The 22,538-nt window shown below is 39.7% G+C and overlaps 2 protein-coding genes across 22 annotated transcripts in view; one reads left to right on the top strand and one right to left on the bottom strand.

The window, feature by feature from the left end:
- Positions 1 to 7,373, top strand: part of SORBS2 (sorbin and SH3 domain containing 2) — a 160,082-nt gene extending 152,709 nt beyond the window's left edge. For 16 of the 17 annotated variants that reach the window (XM_066996226.1, XM_066996227.1, XM_048078364.2 and 13 more), the window contains 3 exons: positions 1,278 to 1,327; positions 4,477 to 4,583; positions 5,367 to 7,373. In XM_066996226.1, the coding sequence (XP_066852327.1) occupies positions 1,278 to 1,327; positions 4,477 to 4,583; positions 5,367 to 5,428 (219 nt within the window). In that variant the 3' untranslated portion in view covers positions 5,429 to 7,373. The remainder of the gene's footprint in view (positions 1 to 1,277; positions 1,328 to 4,476; positions 4,584 to 5,366) is intronic. The other variant, XM_048078374.2, reaches the window with a different exon arrangement.
- The window catches only part of CFAP96 (cilia and flagella associated protein 96), a 91,692-nt gene that overhangs the window by 15,296 nt on the left and 53,858 nt on the right, over positions 1 to 22,538 (bottom strand). The gene's annotated exons all lie outside the window — the stretch shown is intronic.

Raw genomic sequence — 22,538 nt, 5'->3', positions numbered from 1 at the left:
CATTCACAATATTTTCTACATGTAAATATACAAACATGATGAAAAGAAATTAACTACTTCAATTTCATCTGGAGGTATTGGGAAGAAGAAAAAGAAATTTAATGCATTTTAACATTGAATTTATATCATCAGGCTGTGGGTTAGTTACCACACCCTTCTCCCATGGAAGACTGCATCAGCTTTTTGAGCAAACTGAAGCAAGATGGACTGGAATAGTCAAACGTGGGGAAGAGAAAGCATGGAACACTAACACAAACCTCATGGCTTCAAGATCAGGTTGCAGTTTACTCAGTTCATGAAAGAAAGTGTCACAAGCTGTGTTTGATATCCACACTTCCAGAACAGACACAGTTCCTAGACCTGTACAAACTGTCAATCTCCACAGCATGACTATAGGGCATCCTCAGTCAACACTGCTCCCACCAAGTGCTCTTCTAAGCAGCTGCTCCTCTGCTGTTTCTAGCCTGAGCCAGGTTGTGATATGTGTAATTCAATGTCTCCCTAAGCAGGATGTGGTTCCCATAGGGGGTTAATATTTTTCATTTCCATTTTAGATTTATTAGATATAAATGGTGCATCACCCACCTCTAAAGGGGGAAAGATACTCCTTACATAAAGCTTCGCACTGGAAATACATATTACTACTACTACTTAAGTAAAAGTGTTAGTTGTTATTTTCACACAATTACATTTGCATTCATTCAAAAATTCCCTCTGTTCTTTGCCTCCCAACAGCCTGCATGGCTTTGTGCTGCCCCTTGAGCTAGAACAGAATTAATTAAAGTGTAGCATGTTATGCCTGCCAAGTTAGTACTCTGTGTGTGTAATGTAAATTGGAATGTTGTTTGTCTGTGGATAGTCTAAATTCTGCTATTAAATATATGAGATTTTATTTTTGCTTATCTAAAAATATACTTCACCCAAGGAATGTATAATGTTCATCAGTTGCATCTGATTTATCTAATGCTCTTTCTGTTTCACAGTGACGAGGCAGCAAGGTTCCATTCCAACTTTCTACTATACTATAAACAGATTGTTGATAAAGTTCAGTTTTGTTTTAGTTTTTATCTTGTCCTCCAAAAATCAATCTTTAAACCTGCCATGATTCTGTTGCTTGCAACATCTCTTAAGAATTTAAGGCGAGGTTGGGTATGTGGGGGGGTTGTTTTACATAAGGTAGAATATGAACTCTCAAGCAACTAACCATCATGCACCTATCCAACTATTTGGACCTTAGCTTATAAATCTTTATTACATTTCAAATCATTTCATTTCAGCCACAGCGCCCTGTGCTTGCTCATGAAAACATACACACTGGGGGGGAACCGTAAGTATACTTCTTGTCTACTAAACCAAAACCTAACTTTTAAGCAATAGCCAGCACATCTTCAAATAATTTGTTAACCTGCCAAGTACAATTATGAGGAGATTTCAGAAATGTCCAGATAACCACATGATGTAGGAAGGTAGCCAAGATGGTCCCAGAGTTGTATAATTTACATCAAAATAAGACAGACGTGTCATCTTGCAGCTCTCTATCGATTATACTTAAAAGGGATAAGAATTTTGTAGAACTGAAGTTTGACTTATTCTGTTGTTGTTCTCTCCCTTGTTACATCTCAGCAGAATTCCAGTTAAAGACTTAGCATTAATCCAACTCATCTGCTTTACTGACAACACAGATTCTTCAGAAACAGTTCTGAATGTTAATGGAGAGAAAAAATAACTTGATAATGTTATTCACAGGAACGCAGGATCATGCTTTTTGGTAGTATTTACATATGCAACTTAAAAATTAGAAACCTAGAGCTCAGGTTGTATTTTCACAATGTAAGAACCCAAGATAAAGCATGTAAGACTGTTTCAGTGCTGACTATAGAATCCAAGTTCAATGCAAGATTCTTTCGAATTATTATTTTTTTGATCCTGCTCCACTGATCATTGAAAGTAGTAGCCCTTCTTCCTCTAGCATCAGAGAGCTTTGGAAGAAGCCCTATTAGATGAATTCTCCTAAGCGTAATTAAGGCTTAGCATCTAAGAATATTTAATGGTTAAACTGAAGAAATGGCAAGAAAAAAGAGGAGGAAACAGTTATCGAACAACAAGACCACAGATAACATATAATGAAAATTGGACATTTTGCTTGCAGTCTCACTTAACCCATTTTTCTCAAGCTTTTGTTGGAATTCTTGAGCGTACTGAAGCACCTCTCTCTGTTTTGCAAACAATAATTATCTAATTAATTTTGTTCAATATAATTTTAGTAGTTCATGACTAAAGTTACTCAATCCTAAAATAACAAATAGAAATACATTTAAATTGTGAAGCAACTGTTGTCTTGAATACGTATTCTGTCAGTATTTAAATAGTAGTTTTTGTATTTAAGAAAATCCTAGATTAGCAAAGAGAGAATGAAATGACTACAAAAGGAGTTATTGAAATGGATTAGCTAAAAATGACTACAACTAGATTTCTGAAGTATGAAGAGTGCTAATTAGGAAGTTTTTGTTACTGTATTTGATTAAGTAATTGGCTTGAATCCTATTCATGACACAGTACATCTGCAATTCCTGTATCTTTGGGAGCTGTATTTAATCATTTTTGGAATATTATCATAGCTCTGCTTTCCTGGAATAGTGATAACCATGACAGAAAACAGTATTACCATTTAATTTTTGCACAGATTGTTCTTATTTGCTCTAGGCAAATTATCAAAGGTAATTGGTTAAATGACCATCCTGTTTCATTTGGTTAGTATGATTAAAGTACAAGTTCAGACTTTTCAGATACGGAGAGGGAACTGCCAGTCATGAGAAACTAAGTTAAAAATAACTTTCTTGGAACATTGCCTTTTGTTTCTCCAAATCAGCACTGTGAAAAATAAGTATGCTTTATTCAAGAAGACCATCATTACACCAAGCCTAGCACCGTACTGTATATATGATTTTCAAATGGGATTTTCAGGAACAGGATTTTTTTTACTGAATTAAGTCTCATTTAAGCCATGGGAAAAAAAAAAAAAAGAAGACACTTTTTCCATTAGCTCTGTTATCATTCAGGCATTTTCTCTAGGAACACATCAAAGAGGGAGTTACTGTGTTTTTACTGGGGAGAGGAAGAGCAGCGGTGTTCAGTTTCAGCCAGTGAACTGTTGATAAGGGGAAAAAACGGGCATCGTGAGGATGTGATGCTTTGTTTCAGCACTGGGAAATAAAAACTATTTCCCTTCTATAATTCCTGCAGTCGTACCCTGCTCCTTTACATGCAGAGCCGTAGCTGTGCACAGATGGTTAGAAAAGCAGGCAGATTCCAGCTCTGCGGCGCTCATGGGCTTCTGCTGCAATCTTCCCACGGGCTGTCTGGCTAAGCACCCGCAGCTCCCCCCGCTAGGAGTTTATTGCTGTTCTTTCAGTTCCAAGAAACTCAATTAAAAGCTGACGAGAAATGAAAAATAAGAAACGTCCCAGTCTCGTAGCTCTTCCCAATTATCCACCTCACATCCTTTGAACTGCAGCCCCTGGCAGAGGGGAGGGTCTGAACAATGCTTTAATTTCCATCCGTGAGTCTCCCAGTTGGACTCAAGATACCGCCTCACTCTCAGAATTTTTTGTTTATTTTTAAGAACTCAAGAAGTTCCTCCATCTAGCCTTGCCCTCAACCTGTTTTTGGCTGGAGTCTTGGATACTTCACCTTCTTTCACACACGACTGCCCCTACCCATTCTTCTTCCTTTTAGCTGCCTTCTGAAGGGAGGCACTGCTCACAGATATTTTCTCCTCTACCACTTCTCCCATTGTAATCTTTTTTTTTTTTTTTTTTAATTACCTGTCCAGCTTTGAGGCTGCTGTGACAGTTGGGCATTTTCAAGGCAGGCCCAGAGACCTCTATACCCATGAGGTATATGGGCATATGCTGAACTTGCAATTGACCAGGTACCTTGGAGGTACCTGTCAGTTTGGAACCTGTTCCTTCTCATTTCACCTGCCCAGCTTGTCTCCTTTTCCATTCACTACCTCTGCATATCGTTCAGGTGCCCTTCCCAGAATTTTTTTCTCACTTTCACTACCCTACCTCCTCTTCCTTTAGGACAGAAACCTTTTGGAAGACCATCCCCTTCAGCCCTGTAGGTAAACAGGTGACATTTTGACCTGTTCATACATTAGCATGACCAAGGAAAAAACCACAGGCTAGCAAAGGCTGTCCCACCAGCGAGAGGGCAGCTCTAGGGAAGCCTGCCTGAAGGGAGGCCCAAATGCAGAAGCTGCTCTCAGTACTGGAGGTGTATGCTATTGCCTCAGATAAAGTAGGATATTTGCTGTAATAAGTACCTAGCCCTGATGTCCTCCACCAGGCAAAAGAAACCCTTTTCCCCTATACCCAAAGGGCGTGTTACGAGTTAACGTTTAAACCAGCTTCTTTAACAAAGGTGCAAAGAAGTCTTTCTTCATTTTAAAATGTATCGTTTGTCCTATTTAAGGTTTCAGGCTCTATATAACTATACTCCTAGGAACGAAGATGAGTTGGAGCTCAGAGAGGGAGATGTCATTGATGTGATGGAAAAATGTGATGATGGATGGTTTGTGGGTATGTTTTAATTTGTTTCCTTTTTCATTTACTTTTTATTCCTGAACTCTGCTGCCCTGTTTGTTTGGTGTCTCATAAACTGATTAATTTTGGTATGCAACGTAATAAACCTTGACCTGGCTTTACCAGGAGAAATCCCCACCAAAATCCTCTGAAATTAATGGGTGATTTTTCACTTGTGTACTTTGGAACTGGTGACACAAATTGACACGTGCCTCCAGTTTGTTGTACAGCACTGTTGTCACTGCCACATGACACAAAGTGAGGCGTGTATTACTTCTCTCAAATTTACAACTTGCATGAATACCACTACAGCATTGGCTGTTTGTGAGAACCAAGTATTACTGAACGAACAGATTTCATACCTAGGTCTAGACAAGGTGGCTTAATCATTGCATAAACCTTCATGCACACAGTGGCTAACTTCTTTGTCATCTTACTAGTCCTCAGCATTTCAAAAATCCAAATTATTTAATTGCAAACAATTGATGTTGTTTAAATTAAATGATTTCTGTGTATCAAGCCAAAATTTCAGCACATTGGATTTAGCACAGATTTTAATCAGGCTATTCAATCAAATATGCCCCTTTATTTGCTTTTTCCTTCCTGCAGTTATAATTTGTTAAAATTCACAACTCATAAGTGAAATTCAAAACAATGTAATTGGACTATAAAGAACAGTAGATATGTTTGTGAAATGTTAACCAAAAATTTAAAGGCCATGCTTACATAGTGATTTTCCTGTTCTTATTCCCATCTTTCATCTATTGCTTCTAATTTCAGGAACCTCAAGAAGAACTAAATTCTTTGGTACTTTCCCTGGAAACTATGTCAAGAGGCTGTGAATTTTTTTTCCTGCTTATTTATGCTGCATCTCTGCAACACATCTGCATAAAGCTGCTAGAAAACATGCTACACTGGCCTTCTGTTTTCTTGCTTGCAGTCTCAAATAGAGGCCATCCTCATCCCATCCCATCCGCCAAACCGTTCCAGCAGTATTACAGCAACGACTGCATTCTGAATAACTAAGCTTTTCTGAAGCAAGAGGAATCGGTTCAACATTTAAGTACTCCCTGCTTTAAAAAGTCTTTTCATTTGAAATGCAATAGGAAAAGCCTGATAACGGGTACACAGACGAATTGCCATGGGAGGGGTGCAGGGAGAGGGAGAAATTCATTTGAGACATTTGTGGTATGAAGCGCCATGGAAAATAAGAATTTTCAGCATGCACGTACAACAGAGGGGAAGTTGCTGTTTACAACTTTAAAAAAAAAGTTTTGAGTTTCAACGTTCTTGTTAGCTTGGCAGCATTTGTTGCTTTCACTTTGCCGTATCACAGGTTTGCCTATTGTACTGGTTTACAATGACAAATTATAATATAGATTTTTTGCCTGCACTTGTATGTTGTAACATATGCACAGTGACTGTAAAATCTCAAGCAAGTGTGGTAAAAAACGGAAGAACTGCAAGTGTTCTGAAGGTGCAATGGTATTGGATAAACCCTTTTTTACCCTATTAAAGCTATAGTGTTTTCTGTTAAAAGGTAAGAAGTGCAAGAGATGTAAAACCTCGGGAAACAGGATTTTATGAAGAGACAGTCAATGATCTAAGCATAGACAATAATAACCTGCTAATGATGTCTGACATTAAATGGTTGTAATCAAAGTGTCGTAATAGTCAGCAACATGAAATCTGAGAGGTTAGTGTTTTTATGTATCACAGGAATTTTTAAGAAGCAGAGAGTAAACAGTGTTAGTGCAAAGGATTTTTTTTTCCTCTAACATAGCCACCTAAAAATATTCACAAGTATCATGTACTGATTTATTTCACTCTATATATATATATAAATATCTATGTTAACAAAACCTGAGTTACACATTCTTTTTTAGGGATTTAGTACAGAAAAAAAAATCACAACTATTAAAACTGATACATTTTAGAGTTGTTTTTTTTCCTGAATGAAATAAGTATTTGAAAACACACATTTTCCATAAGCAAAAGTAAGCATAAATAGCATATGAAATTAAGTCACAGGATGATAATGACTATGGCTTTATAAAAAATAATAATAAAATAAATCAGATTTGGTTTCTTCAGCACCTTATAGATGGCAAAAGCTTCTACTGCGTTTCTCATGGGTATAGGATTGAAATTATCAACATGTATGTAGTCTCTGTAGCATTTTGTACATATGTTTGCCTTTTTGTACAGAGCCATTTGGTTGTTGATTTAAAAGAAAAAATTTAAGTTCCTTATTTGATCTTTGCCCTCTTCACATACAGATTTCAATGCATTTTTCTTTTCTTGCTCTATTTACCATAAGCACATCTGGATAGTGCAATTCTGTAAGATAGCATTTTATGCAAAACTTTACTAATTAAAATATGGTTTACCAGCCAAATCTAAATGTACATATTTCTTTATTACTGAGAAATGTCATTAAGACAAAGGTAAAGAAACATCTTTGTGCAGCATACCTTTATTATTGCAGATTTCATGGCAAAAGCTTTATATTTCAAAGGCTTTCAATTTTAAACTAGATCTGCATGCAGCTTTGCTGTGAGATTAATACCTATCTTTGATGCCATTTATGATTGAAGACTTAAACATCTGTTGCCTGTGATATTTAAAAAGTACTGTTTCTACTCTGTATCTGATTTTAGAAAAATACAGGTTTTTCATGCCTGGCTTTCAGGTAACTGACTTTGAATTCCTACAAGCAAAAGGTCTCTGTGTTTGTTTTTTTTTTTCTTGAACAGACTTCTAATAAATTTTGCTTGGAGTAAAAAACTGTTTCCCCCCATCATTTCTCACAGTGTGTATGACATACTACTGAAGTGTTACAAAGCTCTTCAAGCTTGTGTAGAAATAGTCAATTTGCCCTTGTACTGAGATTTTTTTTTCCCCACCACCAAGTGCACACAGGTTATACGTATGGGCAACTAGTATTGTGCACACTGTTCCCTGTCAGTCCACTTTAGCATCATCCCCAAAACTTTTGAACCCAAAAGCAACACTCTGGGCTTTTTGTTTTTTGACAATGTTAATCAGAGATAATTCTTCTGTTGCCAGAGCTGTCCTCCACTCTGAAGCACAAAGGTGAAATACACAACTGAAGTCCTGTGTATCTAGCAAAAGTTCCCACACCCTAAGCCTTTCCTTAAGAGCAAAACAAGAACTCTGTGCTGGTGCAGCCTCACCTCAAGTACTTTGTGCACTTTTGGGCCAGACAGTCAGAAGAACAAACTGTTAGTGTCCACAGGAGGGCTATGAAGATGGTGAAGGGCCTAGAGGGCAAGATGCGTGAGGAGTGGCTGAGGTCCCTCAGTTTGTTCAGGGCAGAGCAGGCTGAAGGGAGGCCTCATGGCGGCCTGCAGCTCCCTCACGAGGGGAGCGGAGGGGCAGGCGCTGAGCTCTGCTCTCTGGGGACAGCAACAGGACCCACAGGAACGGCATGGAGCTGGGACAGGGGAGAGTCAGGCTGGGTGTTAGGGAAAGGTTCTGCACCCAGAGGATGGTCGGGCACCAGGCAGTGCTCACAGCACCAAGCCTGACAGAGTTCAAGAAGTGTTTGGACAATGATCTCAGACATGGTCTGAGTTTTAGGTGGTTTTATGCGGAGCCAGGAGTTGGACTCGATGACCCTTGTAGATCCCTTCCAACTTGAATATTCAATGATCCCATGAACTCCTCCGTAGTGACAGCATAGCATTAAGATTTAAGGAACATACAGGTTTGGGGGAGCATCTTACGCTTGGGACTCTGCCTGCAACACTGACCTTTCCCAAATTAACACCTCTGTTCAAACAGCAAGTATCTCTTTGCCAAAGACAAAACACACAAAGAAGTAAAGCAAGCAGGCAGCAGCCTTTCTTTCCCTGAGCAGTCACGCAGCTATTAGCGGTGCCTCAGGTAGCGCCTTGGTCCTGGTTCTCCAGCTCACACTGGCCTCCACTGCTGGCTTGTTTCCTCCCAGCTGTGCTGCACTTCTACCTCTGAAGAACGCAGCAGAACAGCAAGCTGCATCCTGACACGAATGACCTATTTCTTCAGGCCTGACATACATGGTTTTGTCTTTCCACTAGCTAGGCTGTTAAAGCACCAGCGCAGGAACTCCTCTGTCAGCACAAACATTGCCTCTGCTGGGAGTGATTTCAACCTGGACAAGGCCTAATTTAGCTAGAACTATTACCTCTGAGGTAAACATGTCCTTCCAGTGCTAGGTTAGCTTAAATCCACTGCATGTGGGTCTTCTTACAGCTCTATAAACTAATAGTGGCTTGATTATACAAGCGAATGTCATGTGGTTTGTCCTCTTCTCACTGTATGAATCACTGTGGGCTGTCACTGAAGCACCGCCTTGCACCATAGACCTGTACAAACTAAGGAGTAGCAAATCCTGTGCTTTAACAAAGTGGTTTTGTTTTTTGTTTGTTTGTTTTCCTGTAAGAGGTAGCCTAATATTAAGTAAAGGCAGGAAGCACAAGAACTGGTTGGTATAGTCACACTAATTCTTACAGACGCCCTATTCTGCACCCCTCCCCCCCCCCCCCCCCCCCCCAAAAAAAAAAGCAATGCTAAGGATTACTAAACAGTGTAAATTCACAGAAAAATTCTGAATGGTTAAGGGTTTGAGTAGTTAAGGATTGAAGTAGCATCCTCTTTGCTGATTGTAACTTAATAAGAAAGGAAGAAAAAAAGGAATAGTAATTGTAATAAGAATAGCAAGTCATTGACACCAGGAAAAACAGTAGTGTTAATGTTTTAGTCAGAAAGTGTAAACTGACAAAAAATTTAAGGACAACACATGGATTGTTGCACAGCTGTGCTGCCTTACGGATACATAGGTCACGTAACGAGAGCTTCCCCAAGAAGCAACAGATTGCTTTGCCTACCCTTTAGCAAGCAGTCCGCCTGCTGTTCATCACCTCGACAGGAGGCAAAGGCCACTTCAAAACAAAACCAAACGCCGCCACAAGACACCAACAAACCAGGGAGAGCAATGCACGAGCATTTCAAGGTAATGATATACCCCAGCCCAAGCGAAGGGTCACCCCCGCAGTTTTAACATTCTGTTGCCTGTGCCAAGCGGAGCACGTCGTCGTTCTGCAATGCCTGGCATTTACTAGCTGACTTTTAACTGCTGATGAACAGAACCATGACAGGAACACAAGGTACTTCCTGTAGGTTCGAAAAAGCAATGCACGAGCTAACATGAAGCTAGAATTATGAAGTAAGCAGCTCTAGAAGGACCTCAGGTCATTGCTAAGTACATTCATCATGTAACTATAAATGCTGTAAGGGAGACCCTGGCTTTGCTCCAGTTAACAGCAAACTCCATTGAAGTCAATAGATCCTGAATTTTCCTCAAGATTGTATTGGTAATACAATTTCTATGTTAGTTTGGAAAGAAAATTGCACAAGAAAGGAGCACTGAAGCAACTGAATGTCTGGTTTGTGTTGGTTTTGTTATATCAAAAACTAGGAGTACTGGCAGAGATCAGAAACCACTTCTGTAACTGCCCCCACTACAGGGCACAGCAGACAGCAGGAACCCTTCTCTAGTATCTAACTGGCAAGTTAACCTGGAGTCAAATTTTATGTGCCTCCAAAGCTGCAACAGCATGTTTAATAATTGAATTATTGGCCCTTTCAATACGTTTATACAGCATAATCCATTGTTACATCCAGTAAGTATCAATCAGATCCAAACCTGAATCCACCCATTTTACAGAGCCAGTAGTTGCCAGACTGATAGGTAGAAATTGGTGCCTCATCCACATACAGTAAACAGGGGAAATATCTAAGAAGGTCTTCTTCAGATCTACAGGTATCAAACACCATGCTATTTATTTGACTGGATGCAAAAAAAAAAAAAAATCTTTTTAGTTTCATCAGCCCCAATTAGTGTGATCATTAAGTCTTCAAGTCCTAGCCAAAATTGCTCAGTAGTATTTATCATTCTCATTATTAGTGTGAAATCACATTCCTTTGAAAATTACTAGTATTTTTTCTATTTATCTACCCAGAATATGATAACATTCACTGAAACGGAAACAGAAAACTGAATGAAATCCTGCTTGCACTTCTTTGAATCAGACGCTACTTGGGCCAAAGAAAGCAATGCTGGTGACATATGGTCTCTTATTCATGTATTTTTGTCACTCCAAAACAGAAAAAGAAAAACAGAAGTTTCCAGGTTAATGTGCAGTGATAAAACCATGGAAGAGCCTGAAAAATACTGCAGGTGTGATTTTTGGTTTAATCTTGTTGGTTGTAATATTGGGCACCTCAATTCATTAGCAGCTCTGCACCCATAATTCCCAACTCGTTTCATTTGCATCGATATGAATGCCATATATACAATAAAGCACTACAGAATTGTGCCTTCTAGTATTATATTTAAATTATGCTTCTTCAAGAGTCATAGGGAAGGAGCAAAGCTCTGTAACACACTATTTAATATTACCAGAAAGTAGAAAGCATGTGTACTAAAATAGCTCTAATGCCGAGCAGCCCTTGCACAGGGACGTCACATCTAATTGCAGAGCTAGTGCATGGAAGGTTCCGCTGCAGCAGTGGCATTACGTCACAAGTGACACCACAGGGGGAAGAAGAAGAAGAAAAAAAATTGTTGACTGACGACCAGAAATGCGTTGCTAGGTTTATCCTCAGAAGACATGCTCAACAATTTGTTTCTTGCTGCCAACACGAATAAACTTTGAAGCCATGATTTCATCACCCACATACATGCATAGCACAGCAATCCTCCTACATTTTCCATCCACCAGAAGAAAAAAAAAAAAAAAAGTGATCCACTTTAACAAATAACCCAGGAATAATGTCATTATTTCTGTTTCCACCAGTGAAGAATTACCACAGTTGCACGCAGTGACTCTCGATGCTTTACCCCCACCAGGACTGAGCTGAGCGTGCAGCTGAAACCAGCTCTGCAGACATGAAGCACTGGGGGCCCGAACATGTCGCTCTAGGGGGGGAAACATGGCAGCAGCAATTTGCCAGATAAACCCAGAGCATGCAATGCCCCAGCTCATGCTTCCTGGCTCCCGGTTTGGGGTTATCGCTCGCAACTGTAACGTGAAACATGTACAAATACTGCCTTGGCTCAGGACCTGCTAAAGGCTTTTCTTACACTACCACTGATTCATCTGTTATAGATAGGTGTTTTTCTACATGTAACGGGAAATACTTGAACAGGTGAGCATCAGCCCTTCCCCCCTTAAACCACAGAAAAGAACAAATTAATGCGTTCAAAATGCCTAAGGTAGTAGAGGGCCTCACGTACATGCCATTGAAGAGCTCTGTGCACTATTTATAGATGCTCTTCACCTGCTACCGGCAGAGCCAGCTCTGAGGTATAAGGCTCAAAGCAACACTACACACAATCTGAAGTACTGAAGTCATATCCCACCAAGACCACAGGGAAACATCTAGGACACCAAAAAAAAAAAAGCCACACATTTTGCTAGCCACCAACCAACCCATACCTATGTTCTGAAGCAAGCAGACTGCTAAAGACCATTTAAGTCAAAGGGAGCTCTAAAAAGAGAGAAAAGTATTAGCCTGAACCTATGTCAGCATCCAATAACAACTTCTAATCATTACAGTTTTAATTATAAAACCAATGGGTTTTAAGCTGTTAAAAAAAGGCTGACTTTCCAGTAGCACAAATCACTGATACACGGCAGCAACCTAAAGCACTGCTTACTATCCAAGACCTCCTCATTTTTTGTAACAGGCTCTTTCTTTGCTCCCTTATCATTGCATGGTCACAAACTGAGCAGTTTGAGCCAGGAATCAGCCCCCTGCAGCTGACCTATCCTTTAAGGTCTGAACCATCACTGTAATACAGATAAAATACAGATAAAAGTCACTAGATTAAGTTGTGCCACTCACAGACATATTTTCACAGGCACATACTGTACCTCAGGTAACCTGCGTTTCTCAAACATCTGTGCCTTTAAGTAAGCCTTAGGAAAAAAAAAAAAGAAAAAAAAAGAAAAAAAAAAGAAAAAGCACCCAAAAGGGGGGTGACGAGGTGATTACCCATAGATAAAGAGCAGTACATTTGGGAAGGGGAGGCAGATGAGCAGAGAGCCCTGCCGGAAGCCCTACAGATAGGATACTTGGCCTACTTAACATAGTGTGTCCCGTCCACTTCCTTCACCACACGTACCCAGTGTCTCCACTAATGATCTTGCCCAGGAAAGCCTTAGAAAGGCAACTGTTTAAGTCAGATCAGGCTAGACAGAAAAGACAGCAAGACCAACAGGGGAAGACAAACTGCTGTAGCAACCTCAAGAGAAGACAACCCAACTGATATCCTCCAGGCTCTGCAGGCCTCCTGCTGCCTGCCTGGAAGGGCGGCCTCAGCCACTGCTCCCTCCTGTTCTAACACTCCTCCTCTTCCTATTGACCCCAAGAGGATTGCTGAAGGAAAGACAGCAAGGCATGGAAGGAGGAGACATTTTACAACTGGAAGACATGAGAAATCTGTTTTAACCCATTCAAGGGGTTACGCTCTGCCTCTTGCATCACCTAATCCAGATGTCCAAGGGCATTACCCACAGCATGCTATCATAGAGTCATCTAGGTTGGAAGAGACCTTCAGAATCATCAAGTCAAACCATTAACCTGACCAAGCATCTTGGTCATCGTTACCTAAAACCCAAAGCTTCCAAAGATGGAAGATGCCTCCTGCATTAGGCGACAAAATACATGCTAACAGCTTACACAGCACATGATTAATGTTGGTTAGAAGGTGCTGAGGTAAAACATCCTGACATTGTCTCATGTGAGAAGACTTTGGCAAGTCATTTTTAAGGTCTGGAAAATGCAAAACAGAAATTGCTGAGATGCGATGGGCAGGCAAGAGGAGAATCCAACTTCCAGGGACACTTAGTGTTTTTGAATTTTCTTAACTTGGATGTTTTTTATTGGGAGGGGGGAAGGATTGTGAGGAAGAAGGGATTTACTCGCATTTCAAGGCACTTGCTCTATATACTGATTTACCTGTCTTCACATTGTAGAGAGAGAATTTTCCTTTGAGGGTAATCCCTATAGAAAGATTACCCTCAATTTCTGTCCTGGATTTCTACACTACTAGAAAACTTTGAGAGCTAAAAGTTCTCAACTACAGTATGAATCGTAACTCCCCACGCACCGGAGTACAGCAATAGTGGATGTATAAATGCTAGTTTTAAGACTCTGTGTTTGTGTATATGCACCCGACAGTTTCCACATTAGCCATTTCAGATGCAGTAATTACTCTTCAATAAAACAGAGACATTTGTCATAGTTATGTTTCTGTTGGGTTTGCCCCCAATACGGTTAAATCCTCTCTCACAATAAAGCCATTTTTTTCAACCATTTTCTGAAAGCTGTACACTTGCTCCTAAATTCACTGAATAAAGGCAAGGAAAAAGGTACAACCAGGGCAAGGTGTGAGACACATAATTAATTAAATTCATTTGGTATTTTCTCTTGCTGTTAAGAAACTAATGGCTGTGCACAAGTTAATGGTGTCCTTTCAATGTGCAGAAAGAAACCAAGATTAAAACTAGGAAAATAGGTCATGTATAAGCTTAATTTTAGCATTAAGCCCGAGTAAGCACAGCACACGTCAGGACTGTAGGATCCAGCTTTGTGGCTAGCTACAATCTGAGGCTGCTGATCTCTGGCTCTCATCCCACCTTATACTTAAAACTGAGTGCCATATTTGTCTTCCAGCTGTTGCTGTTTATCATGACCCGGTAAACACAGCCAACTCTGCCATAGCAACTGCCGCTATAATGCTAAACCCAAGCCACAGGACGAAAGAAAAACAGATATAAAATACGGTAGTTTATGGAACGTAAGATGACAATTGATTTTTTTTTTAATGCCTGTCTCTTAGAGAAAAATATTTTGGCACTTGGACCCCCAAAGAGTTGTATTGTTGTCCTTACTTGTGAGCTCATCATTTGTTTGTGTACAAAGTCACATCTCTTGGGAGACTGCAGACATATCAAAACTGGGAGAAAATTCAGAAGAAAATCAGGAGCCCCATATAGGACAGACAGTTTTGATTCCTGCCTTGCTTCTCTCTTCCATAAAGGCACTCTGTAGCTAGCAGCAGAATTTTTCAACCTGTTATTTACCATGGAGGCCATTCTTAATGTCTGAGGTAGGATAATACTTTTAAAAAAATTATAGGGAAACAACCAAAAAAAAAGAAATCCGATTTAAAGATCATCTAGAGGAAGGCTGTAGCTAATGAATGAAGTACAAATCGCTATCATACAGACACAGGCGTTTTCTTGTTTACCAAGAAATCGCCGTTCTTTCCTTGACACTTCAGTTCTCATATTTTTCCAGATATAAACTTTTACCAACAAAAATAAATCATAAAGAGGAAAACATACACAGGCTTGTTTCCACAGGGAGAAAACACACAAACACACTTAGACACATGCACTTGATCTTCATGGAAGATCAAGTTGGCAGGAACCTCACCACCCCAAGGTTTCTCTTATCATCCAGTAAGAACTAAAAGAAATATTTTATTAATCCCTTCAAAAAGCATTTTTTCTTAGAGAAACACTGTTACCACCTCATGCCTGAGGGATTTCTCTAGTCAACCCAAATTATACTGTAGATCTGTTCCCAGTCTTGAACCTTGCAAAATTGTCTAGAATTTTTGTCCTGTGAAGGGCTGCAGATCAGTCAGCTCCTTCTCGAGTAGCAGCACAGGTAATGTCCACACAAATATTCCTCTTCCTATAATTTGCTTTTTAATCTTGTTTAGTTAAGAAGTAGATGAGGGCTAATTCTGTCGGACCTGTAGTTGCTCTTCTTTAAAGACCACGCTTTTAAAATTACAGCATATATTCCTATAAGTTAGCCTAGCAGGGACATAGCACAGCATCCTGTGCCCAATTTAGACTCTGCATACAGTAGGTCACATACCATGACTGACACTAGGATAACAATGACAAAATGCATGTCCCCAAAAAGAGGAAGATGAGAAGATGCAACACCTTAGTAAGATGTACCCAGCAGGAGCTGACTGGGTAATATCTGAAACACTGGCAGACAACAACCACTGAGGATCTACAACTAATGCCATTTCACAAACTAACAAAGTACAGATTAACATACCCTGCCCCCAAAAAGCTAACGTTCCCTCTGTCACTTCTGTTGACTGTTCCCCTGCCTTTCATCACCTTACTTCCCTCAGAAAGACAGCCACCTAGCCTTCTCTGTGTTGTCAACGCTTGGCTTGTGTCACGTAAGGCAGCATGAGACATACAGTTAGCTACCACTGGCATCCTGTTAAGTTGACTTTGGCCTACATGCAGGCACCCCTCCAGTTGTCAGCCCATGCACCCCAAAAAAACATGACCACAGCCAACACTCTGCAGTCTTTGCCCTCTCAAGATGTTTGGGGTGAAGAAACTACCCCAACTACTGCAAAAGGTCCAGACAAACAGTAATAAGGCCCCCAAAAAGCATTCCCGTCCACTTCTACCAGGGCCACAGGCAAGGCCCCAACATCTGGCTGTTAGCGGTGTACAGGACAACTGGAAGTCAATGTGCATGCTGCCGTGTGCATGCCTCCCTGTGGCCACTACCAGAGAGGAGCCCAACTGAAGGGATTGCCACCAGCCATTAGGAACAGTCTAGTAGTAACTCACGTTTTACTCCTATGGCTTAGAAAGGACAGGAGGAATACCTCTTTGCCATCCCTTTAATGAGTATGGTAAGCTTCCCTCTGGAAAAATTAAGGAGGTCAGAGTTATCATGTAGGGGGGGAGGAAAGAAATGACATCTAAACCTCAAACAATCATAGAAATCAAGAAATGGGACTATTTTAGAAATAAAAAGTGAGTCTTTTTATTAAAGGTAGTACTGGGTCTCTTAAAAATTATGTTATGGTTCTTGTAGATACATGTCATTACACACCTAATGAAGTATTTCAACTCTTTGCCCGAATGCAACCCTATAAGAAGTACCACAAACGAGATTTCATAAATCTAACAATTTTTATGTGCTATTTGTTCAGGTTATGCTTAATGGCAAGCACATCAGATAGTTGTTTAACAGCTACTTTATGGTGTTTAAGAAAAGTTAGATATCTAAGAGTCAGTATGAAGCATACTGGACTGATCTGCTGCCCTGGCATGCAGCCCTTCTAACTTCTTTCCAGCTTTACTCTTCTGGAATGAGCTCTTTCAGTTCCTAGTGCCAAAATAGGCTTTAACTTTAACCCAAGTAAGGGATCAGCTTGCCAAATTTGAAGGTGACGTTTGATGCTAGCTATTAAAGGGAGCAGAACCACTGATGACTGAATGAGCCAAAAGGAAAAAAAACAACTCCCTTCTCACAGTCGCCCTGCAGTCCCAGTCCTTAGGATTCTCCCCCAGAACTTCTGCTGGCTGTCAGCACAGAAGGACAAACCCTGTTCCATACACAACATCCTCACAGAAAACATTCAGCTCTCATAAAAGTAATGAAGCATGAAATTGGAGAAGTGCAGTAATTAGGCATGAAAATTGAGAAGTGTTTTGCAACTTACTTTTTGGCCAGGAATCATAGTTATGATACGAGCTGATATTACATCAGGCTCACAAAGAAAGCAATAAAGGACAAGAAATTTCTTCTCAAGTCATAACAATGTCTAACCCTTGTGAGACAGACAGAGGCACGGTAGAAATACGGTGATAGAAACATTTCAGGTAATGTGGTAGCTGGAATCATAAGAACACAGATGGAAATTCAATGTGTATATGTTATTTTGCAAAACAGATTCCAAAATGAAGCTGAGTGGTACTTCAATGCCTTAATGGGATGCAAGCATCTCATTCCATTTAAAATGTCTTTAGTTTTTTGTTCTTTTTTTTTTAAACACCAGTCAAGTTATGCTTCCAAATCCTCCTTTGCCTTTTTTAAAAAATGAAAAAAATGAAATGCAAACAAGAAAATCAGTGCATAAGTTTCAGATAAGATGAAAACAAACAAACAGAAGTCTTTAAGAATAGAAGTTTTCAATTTCTTCTTTCAACTTGCTTAGGAGTTTATGAAATAGAGTTCTGAAATATACAACAGCAATACAAATTTACTTTCCACTTATTTGCTTGTTAATTTAGATAAGATCCTTACTCCCCACTCACTAACTAGGAAGCTTCTTGGAGAAAGTAGGCTTAAGCCTTTGCTTTCATTTTTTTGCAGTACTGTCAGAACAAATTTATTACCTTTTTAAAAAAATTAATGAGAAAGGAAATACCAGACAGCGCGTTCCTGGCTTAATGAGCCTACAGACAGAAAACTTAAGAAGGTGCTCATCAGTGGCAGCTTGCTACGCAGTACCTGAGCAGCAGAGAGATGTATCAGAGCCATGAGAGAATGATCAACAAAATCTTAAAATGAGAGGACAGTTGAGCCAAATCTCTGTTTCACAGTAACCACAAAGCTGTGGGTAAGGGAGGATCTGTAGAAATGCCCTTCTCCACCTCACGTGGGTTTCCCAGCTAATGCCTGGAAGAGGGGTACAGTACCAAAGCCCCACTCCTCCTCTCTTTGCCAGGGGTGTGAGGAAAATAACAGAGATCCTTTTTGTACCAGCTAGGAAAATGAAAGAGTATTTCTCCTTTGCCATGGAAAATGAAGGGTACTGCTAGTGTACTAGACATCCACCAACCAAAAGCTGATAACAGAAATTTCATTGAGATTCAAGCTATTAACTATCCCTGCTCCCTACGAGGCACTTAGAAATAACTCCAAACTGTACATGAACAGTTTGGGAAATCATTTAAAAATAACTAGCATTTAGTATAAGTAGATTTCCTATGTACACATGTGTTTCAAAATAGAAGTCAGGCCGCACAGTAGGGAATTTTCTGGCCTTTCACCCCTGGAGAGCCAGTCTGAGTGCAGACTATTCCGCCTGGGTAAGGGAGTTTTTAAGCTCCACTTAGCTTCCTAGGCTGTTCCTGTCTAAACTTCACAAAAAGAGGCTCAGTTCGGTACACATTACAGACAGAGACTAAGCTCTGAGATCGGACAGGAGGTTTAGCAGACTTCTGGCTTAAAATGCAGAGCCAGAGGAGTTTGTTCATTTTTGCTTCTACCAGGGTTTATTCTGGCTCTGCAGCCTGCAACAGAGCATTCCGTGATTTTACAGAAGGATGAATCAGCATCAAACATTTGGTATTTTTTATTACCAAAGAGAAATGAAGTGCTATTTATAACTTGTTTGTCAACACACACCGTGGTGATTAGTCAGGAACAGACTTCCTTCCATTGAGGCAGGGACGCACTGGTAGAGAAAAGGGAAGCTGACACCCAATATTCTGACATGGATTTGATTGTCCAAAACTGGTGAGGTGGCATAGCATACAACAATGAGTTTGTGCATCTTGCTACTATTCTGATGCCTAATTTGTGACCCCGCTCCACGGATCTCAAAGAATTGAGTGATAGGAGTAACGTAAACACAGCTAGGATTCTTTTTTTCTGGTTTAGTAGAAATAATTAGATATGGAGTTGCGCACTTTTAGATTACATTGAATAGAAATATAACATTTGGCACAAATATCAAATGAAATGCTAATCTACAGGCAGCAAAAGTCTGCTTCAAATGTTATGGTTAGTCACACTACAAAGCAATCAGTGAAGGCTACTCTATGCATAAATTGATGGCACAGCCACGAAATTCAGAAGACGTGTATTTGCAGGTAAGCAAAGCTGTAACAGCTATGATTTTATACTATAATGAAACAAGAAGTATTAGAATAAATTGTTTTCTTACATGGAAGCTTCAACAGCACAAGAAAATAAAACTAAAAATATGTCACTACTACGTATTTACAAAAATCCATTTTCATAGCTAGAACTATTATGAAAGCCAAAATAACGAGCAGAGTTATACCTGGGTATGTTGTTTGAAATGTGTACTGTCATTAACCTGGGAGATTCATCTTACCCGGTTTCATATGATTTCATTACAATGAACTTTTAATTTCAAGATTTGCTTATTTAAAAGCTGCTCAGTATTTTTAGCAAAGCCTGTGCCACAACAATATTCTTCTGGGTAAGATGCTTTAAACCCAACAGAGGGGAAGAAAACAGCCTTTATTTCACTTTTAGGATATACCCCTAATAAGTGGAAAAAAGGCTTTTGCTTCAACTCAGCTCAGCTGATCATCTTGGTCCAGTGTGGAAAAAAAAACAGAAGACCTTCAGAGAGATAAAAATGTATACACGTTCTGTAAATGGGTGAAGGGTTTTCTTAAAAGCAGCCACTGAAACGGAACTAGGAAACAGCCTTATGTCACACATATCAATCAATATAATATTGCCTTTTGAGAGAGAGAGAGTTATAGGAAAAAGAGAGTGCACAGGCTTAAAGCTGAACCAGCGACACATCAATAAAACGGGATCTAGCAGTTGCCGTCTGGAACGGCAGCACCTTGGAGAGCAAGTCACTCTTCCATTAAACAAGGTAGGAAAAAAAAAAATCTTTAAGCCATAGCTCAGTCTCATCTGGGCATATAGCTTCCACTGCAGTTAAGAGCAATTACCTGCCCAGTAAAAGGTTATGTCTGCCCTCCACCTACACGTATCTATTAAGTTTAGAAGGGGTGCAAAAGCAGATCTCAGTATAGAAGAGAGCCAAGAACAAACCTGCTGGACACTTAAGCCATCTGAAGCTGTTTTCACCAACAACTGTTCCCAGATGATCAGATAACCACCCGGTAGTTACTTCACCAGCAGTCAGAACACTTAGCAGGATTTAAATGGGATTTATGAAATAATGAAAATAAAGTAAGTTTAAATATTAAGACCTAACCCAATAACTTACTATCAGGAATTTGGAAGACATCTCAAATGAACCAGTTATTATACAAGTGTCTAGTTTTTGGCACTGGAAACTGAGAGTCTGAACATGGGTTTAATTTGATACAGAAATTCTTACATTTCTTGTTCCTTTTCTGTCAATGAGGACTGCAGGATTCATTATTTGAGGTTGCCAGTACTCAAGAAAAAAGAAAGGCAAATTGCACAAGAAGGAACACTTAAAATGAGTACATCTAATATGCTATACATTCCCAGCTACGAACTGAGAGACATTATAGGATTCACTAGGAAAAGAAGGGGTGAGTGGGAAGGTACCAAACATTAAAGTGTTTTCACTCAACATCAGTATCGGAGAGGAAGGAAAAAGAAACTGAAGTACTAAATAGCGATAAATTGGAAAAGTGGATAAAGTGGAAGCAGAGCATCAGTATATTGAAGGCACATATTGAAAACTGTCAGAACATATCAGAGCATATACACTGATCACAAGCAATGAGAGGTTTTTTCAAAACTTTAAAACATACAAAATATTTTAGCCACCAAGATTGATATTTCCCTGAACTAAATACCTGCCTTGCTCTATTTCTTTAAGTGTGCATATGTTCCTTAACATAAGCTGACCTCTCTCCCAAGCTCATGGCAGCTGTCAAGCCACAAGCTCTTTCTGATATGGGTTTGTTCTCTCTCTTTTTTGTTTGTTTGGTTTTTTTTAAACAGGTACTGCCATTTCTCTTGTTCCACTCACAGGTCAAAATATTTCAAAGGCGTTTCATATTGTTAGAGCATATTCTGGACAAGAACACAATACAAACCCTCACAATGTACGCTCCTATCGACTAGCAAGACATGAATAAAGGGCAAATACCACAGAATAAAATTCCAAGGCTAACTTTCATAGTCCTCAGGGAACAAAACAAAACAAACAAAAAAAAAAACACCACATACTCAAGATATGAAGATAGCTTTCTAAGAAGGACTTTCACTATATAGATGTTATCAGTAGACACAGATAAGGACATTCAGCAAGTCAGAGGAGTAAGGGGTGGAAGCCAATTTTATACTGACATATACAAATAAACACATTACCCATAACATAATTATATGAAAGAATAAAATACAGATTCATGCCTATCTCGCATACTACTCTCTTGTCCATCAGACTCCCCTCTATGCAGGCTACAGGTAATAGGACAGGCAAATGCACAGAGTGAACCAAAGGAGGTAAATCCTCTGCCATACAAAACAACAGCCATAAAAAATATAATAATAATAATTAAAAAAAAAAAAACCTTTCCTCAAGTGTAGAAAACATTATATGTTACACTAAAGCACATATTCTCCTCAGATTTTATTCTTTCCGAGCTCTCTCACTGACTTACTATTGACTCATTCATGGGAGAAAAAAAAAAAAAAAAAAAGCAGCTCTGCCTGATTAGAGCTGTAGATAGTGACCTTAGAGGTCAAACTTCAAGAGATGCTTGAGAACATTATACATGCACAATTAACTTTGGTAATAGCCCATATAAGTGGAAAACTCTAACAGCATGATAAGAAAGTGAGTGAACACAGACACCATCACTGCAAAACTCCCCCTCTCTTTTGGAGCAATATAAAAGGGGTACAGAAGTCAGAATAAAGCTGAATGAGCTGATGCAAGAAAACCAAAAAGAGCACAGAGTGTTTATTCACTAACACCAACAAGCAGCAGCAGGTGTCCGGAATTGTCTTAAAAACACTAAGATTTCTATGAAAAGCAGAGGCATCATCAACTAATACGGCATTTCTCTTCCTCAGAATGAAAAACATGCATGACACGGGTCCAGATTTTTTCAAGCCATTCGAGTTAGCCCGTGCCGTGCTCTCAAGTAACTGCAGCTGAAACACTCAGCTGAAGGGACGTTTCGGTGCAGTGAACTATTGCGTTACAAGTAAGACAAGTTGTGAAACAACAGCTCGAGAGGGAAATCTCCTTGTACTTGTTTACACAAAGCAGGATCACGCACGCAGTCAGAGCAGCATGCTGCACAGCTCAAGCGAGCACCAGCCCTATACAAGTGGGAAGAGGGCTGCCTTAAGAAGCCAGAAGCTTGCATCCTG

The sequence above is a fragment of the Anser cygnoides genome, chromosome 4, assembly GCF_040182565.1.
Source record: "Anser cygnoides isolate HZ-2024a breed goose chromosome 4, Taihu_goose_T2T_genome, whole genome shotgun sequence".
NCBI lineage: Eukaryota > Metazoa > Chordata > Aves > Anseriformes > Anatidae > Anser > Anser cygnoides.
The sequence above is the reverse complement of the archived record's forward strand: the minus strand, read 5'-3'. Positions and strand labels throughout refer to the sequence as shown.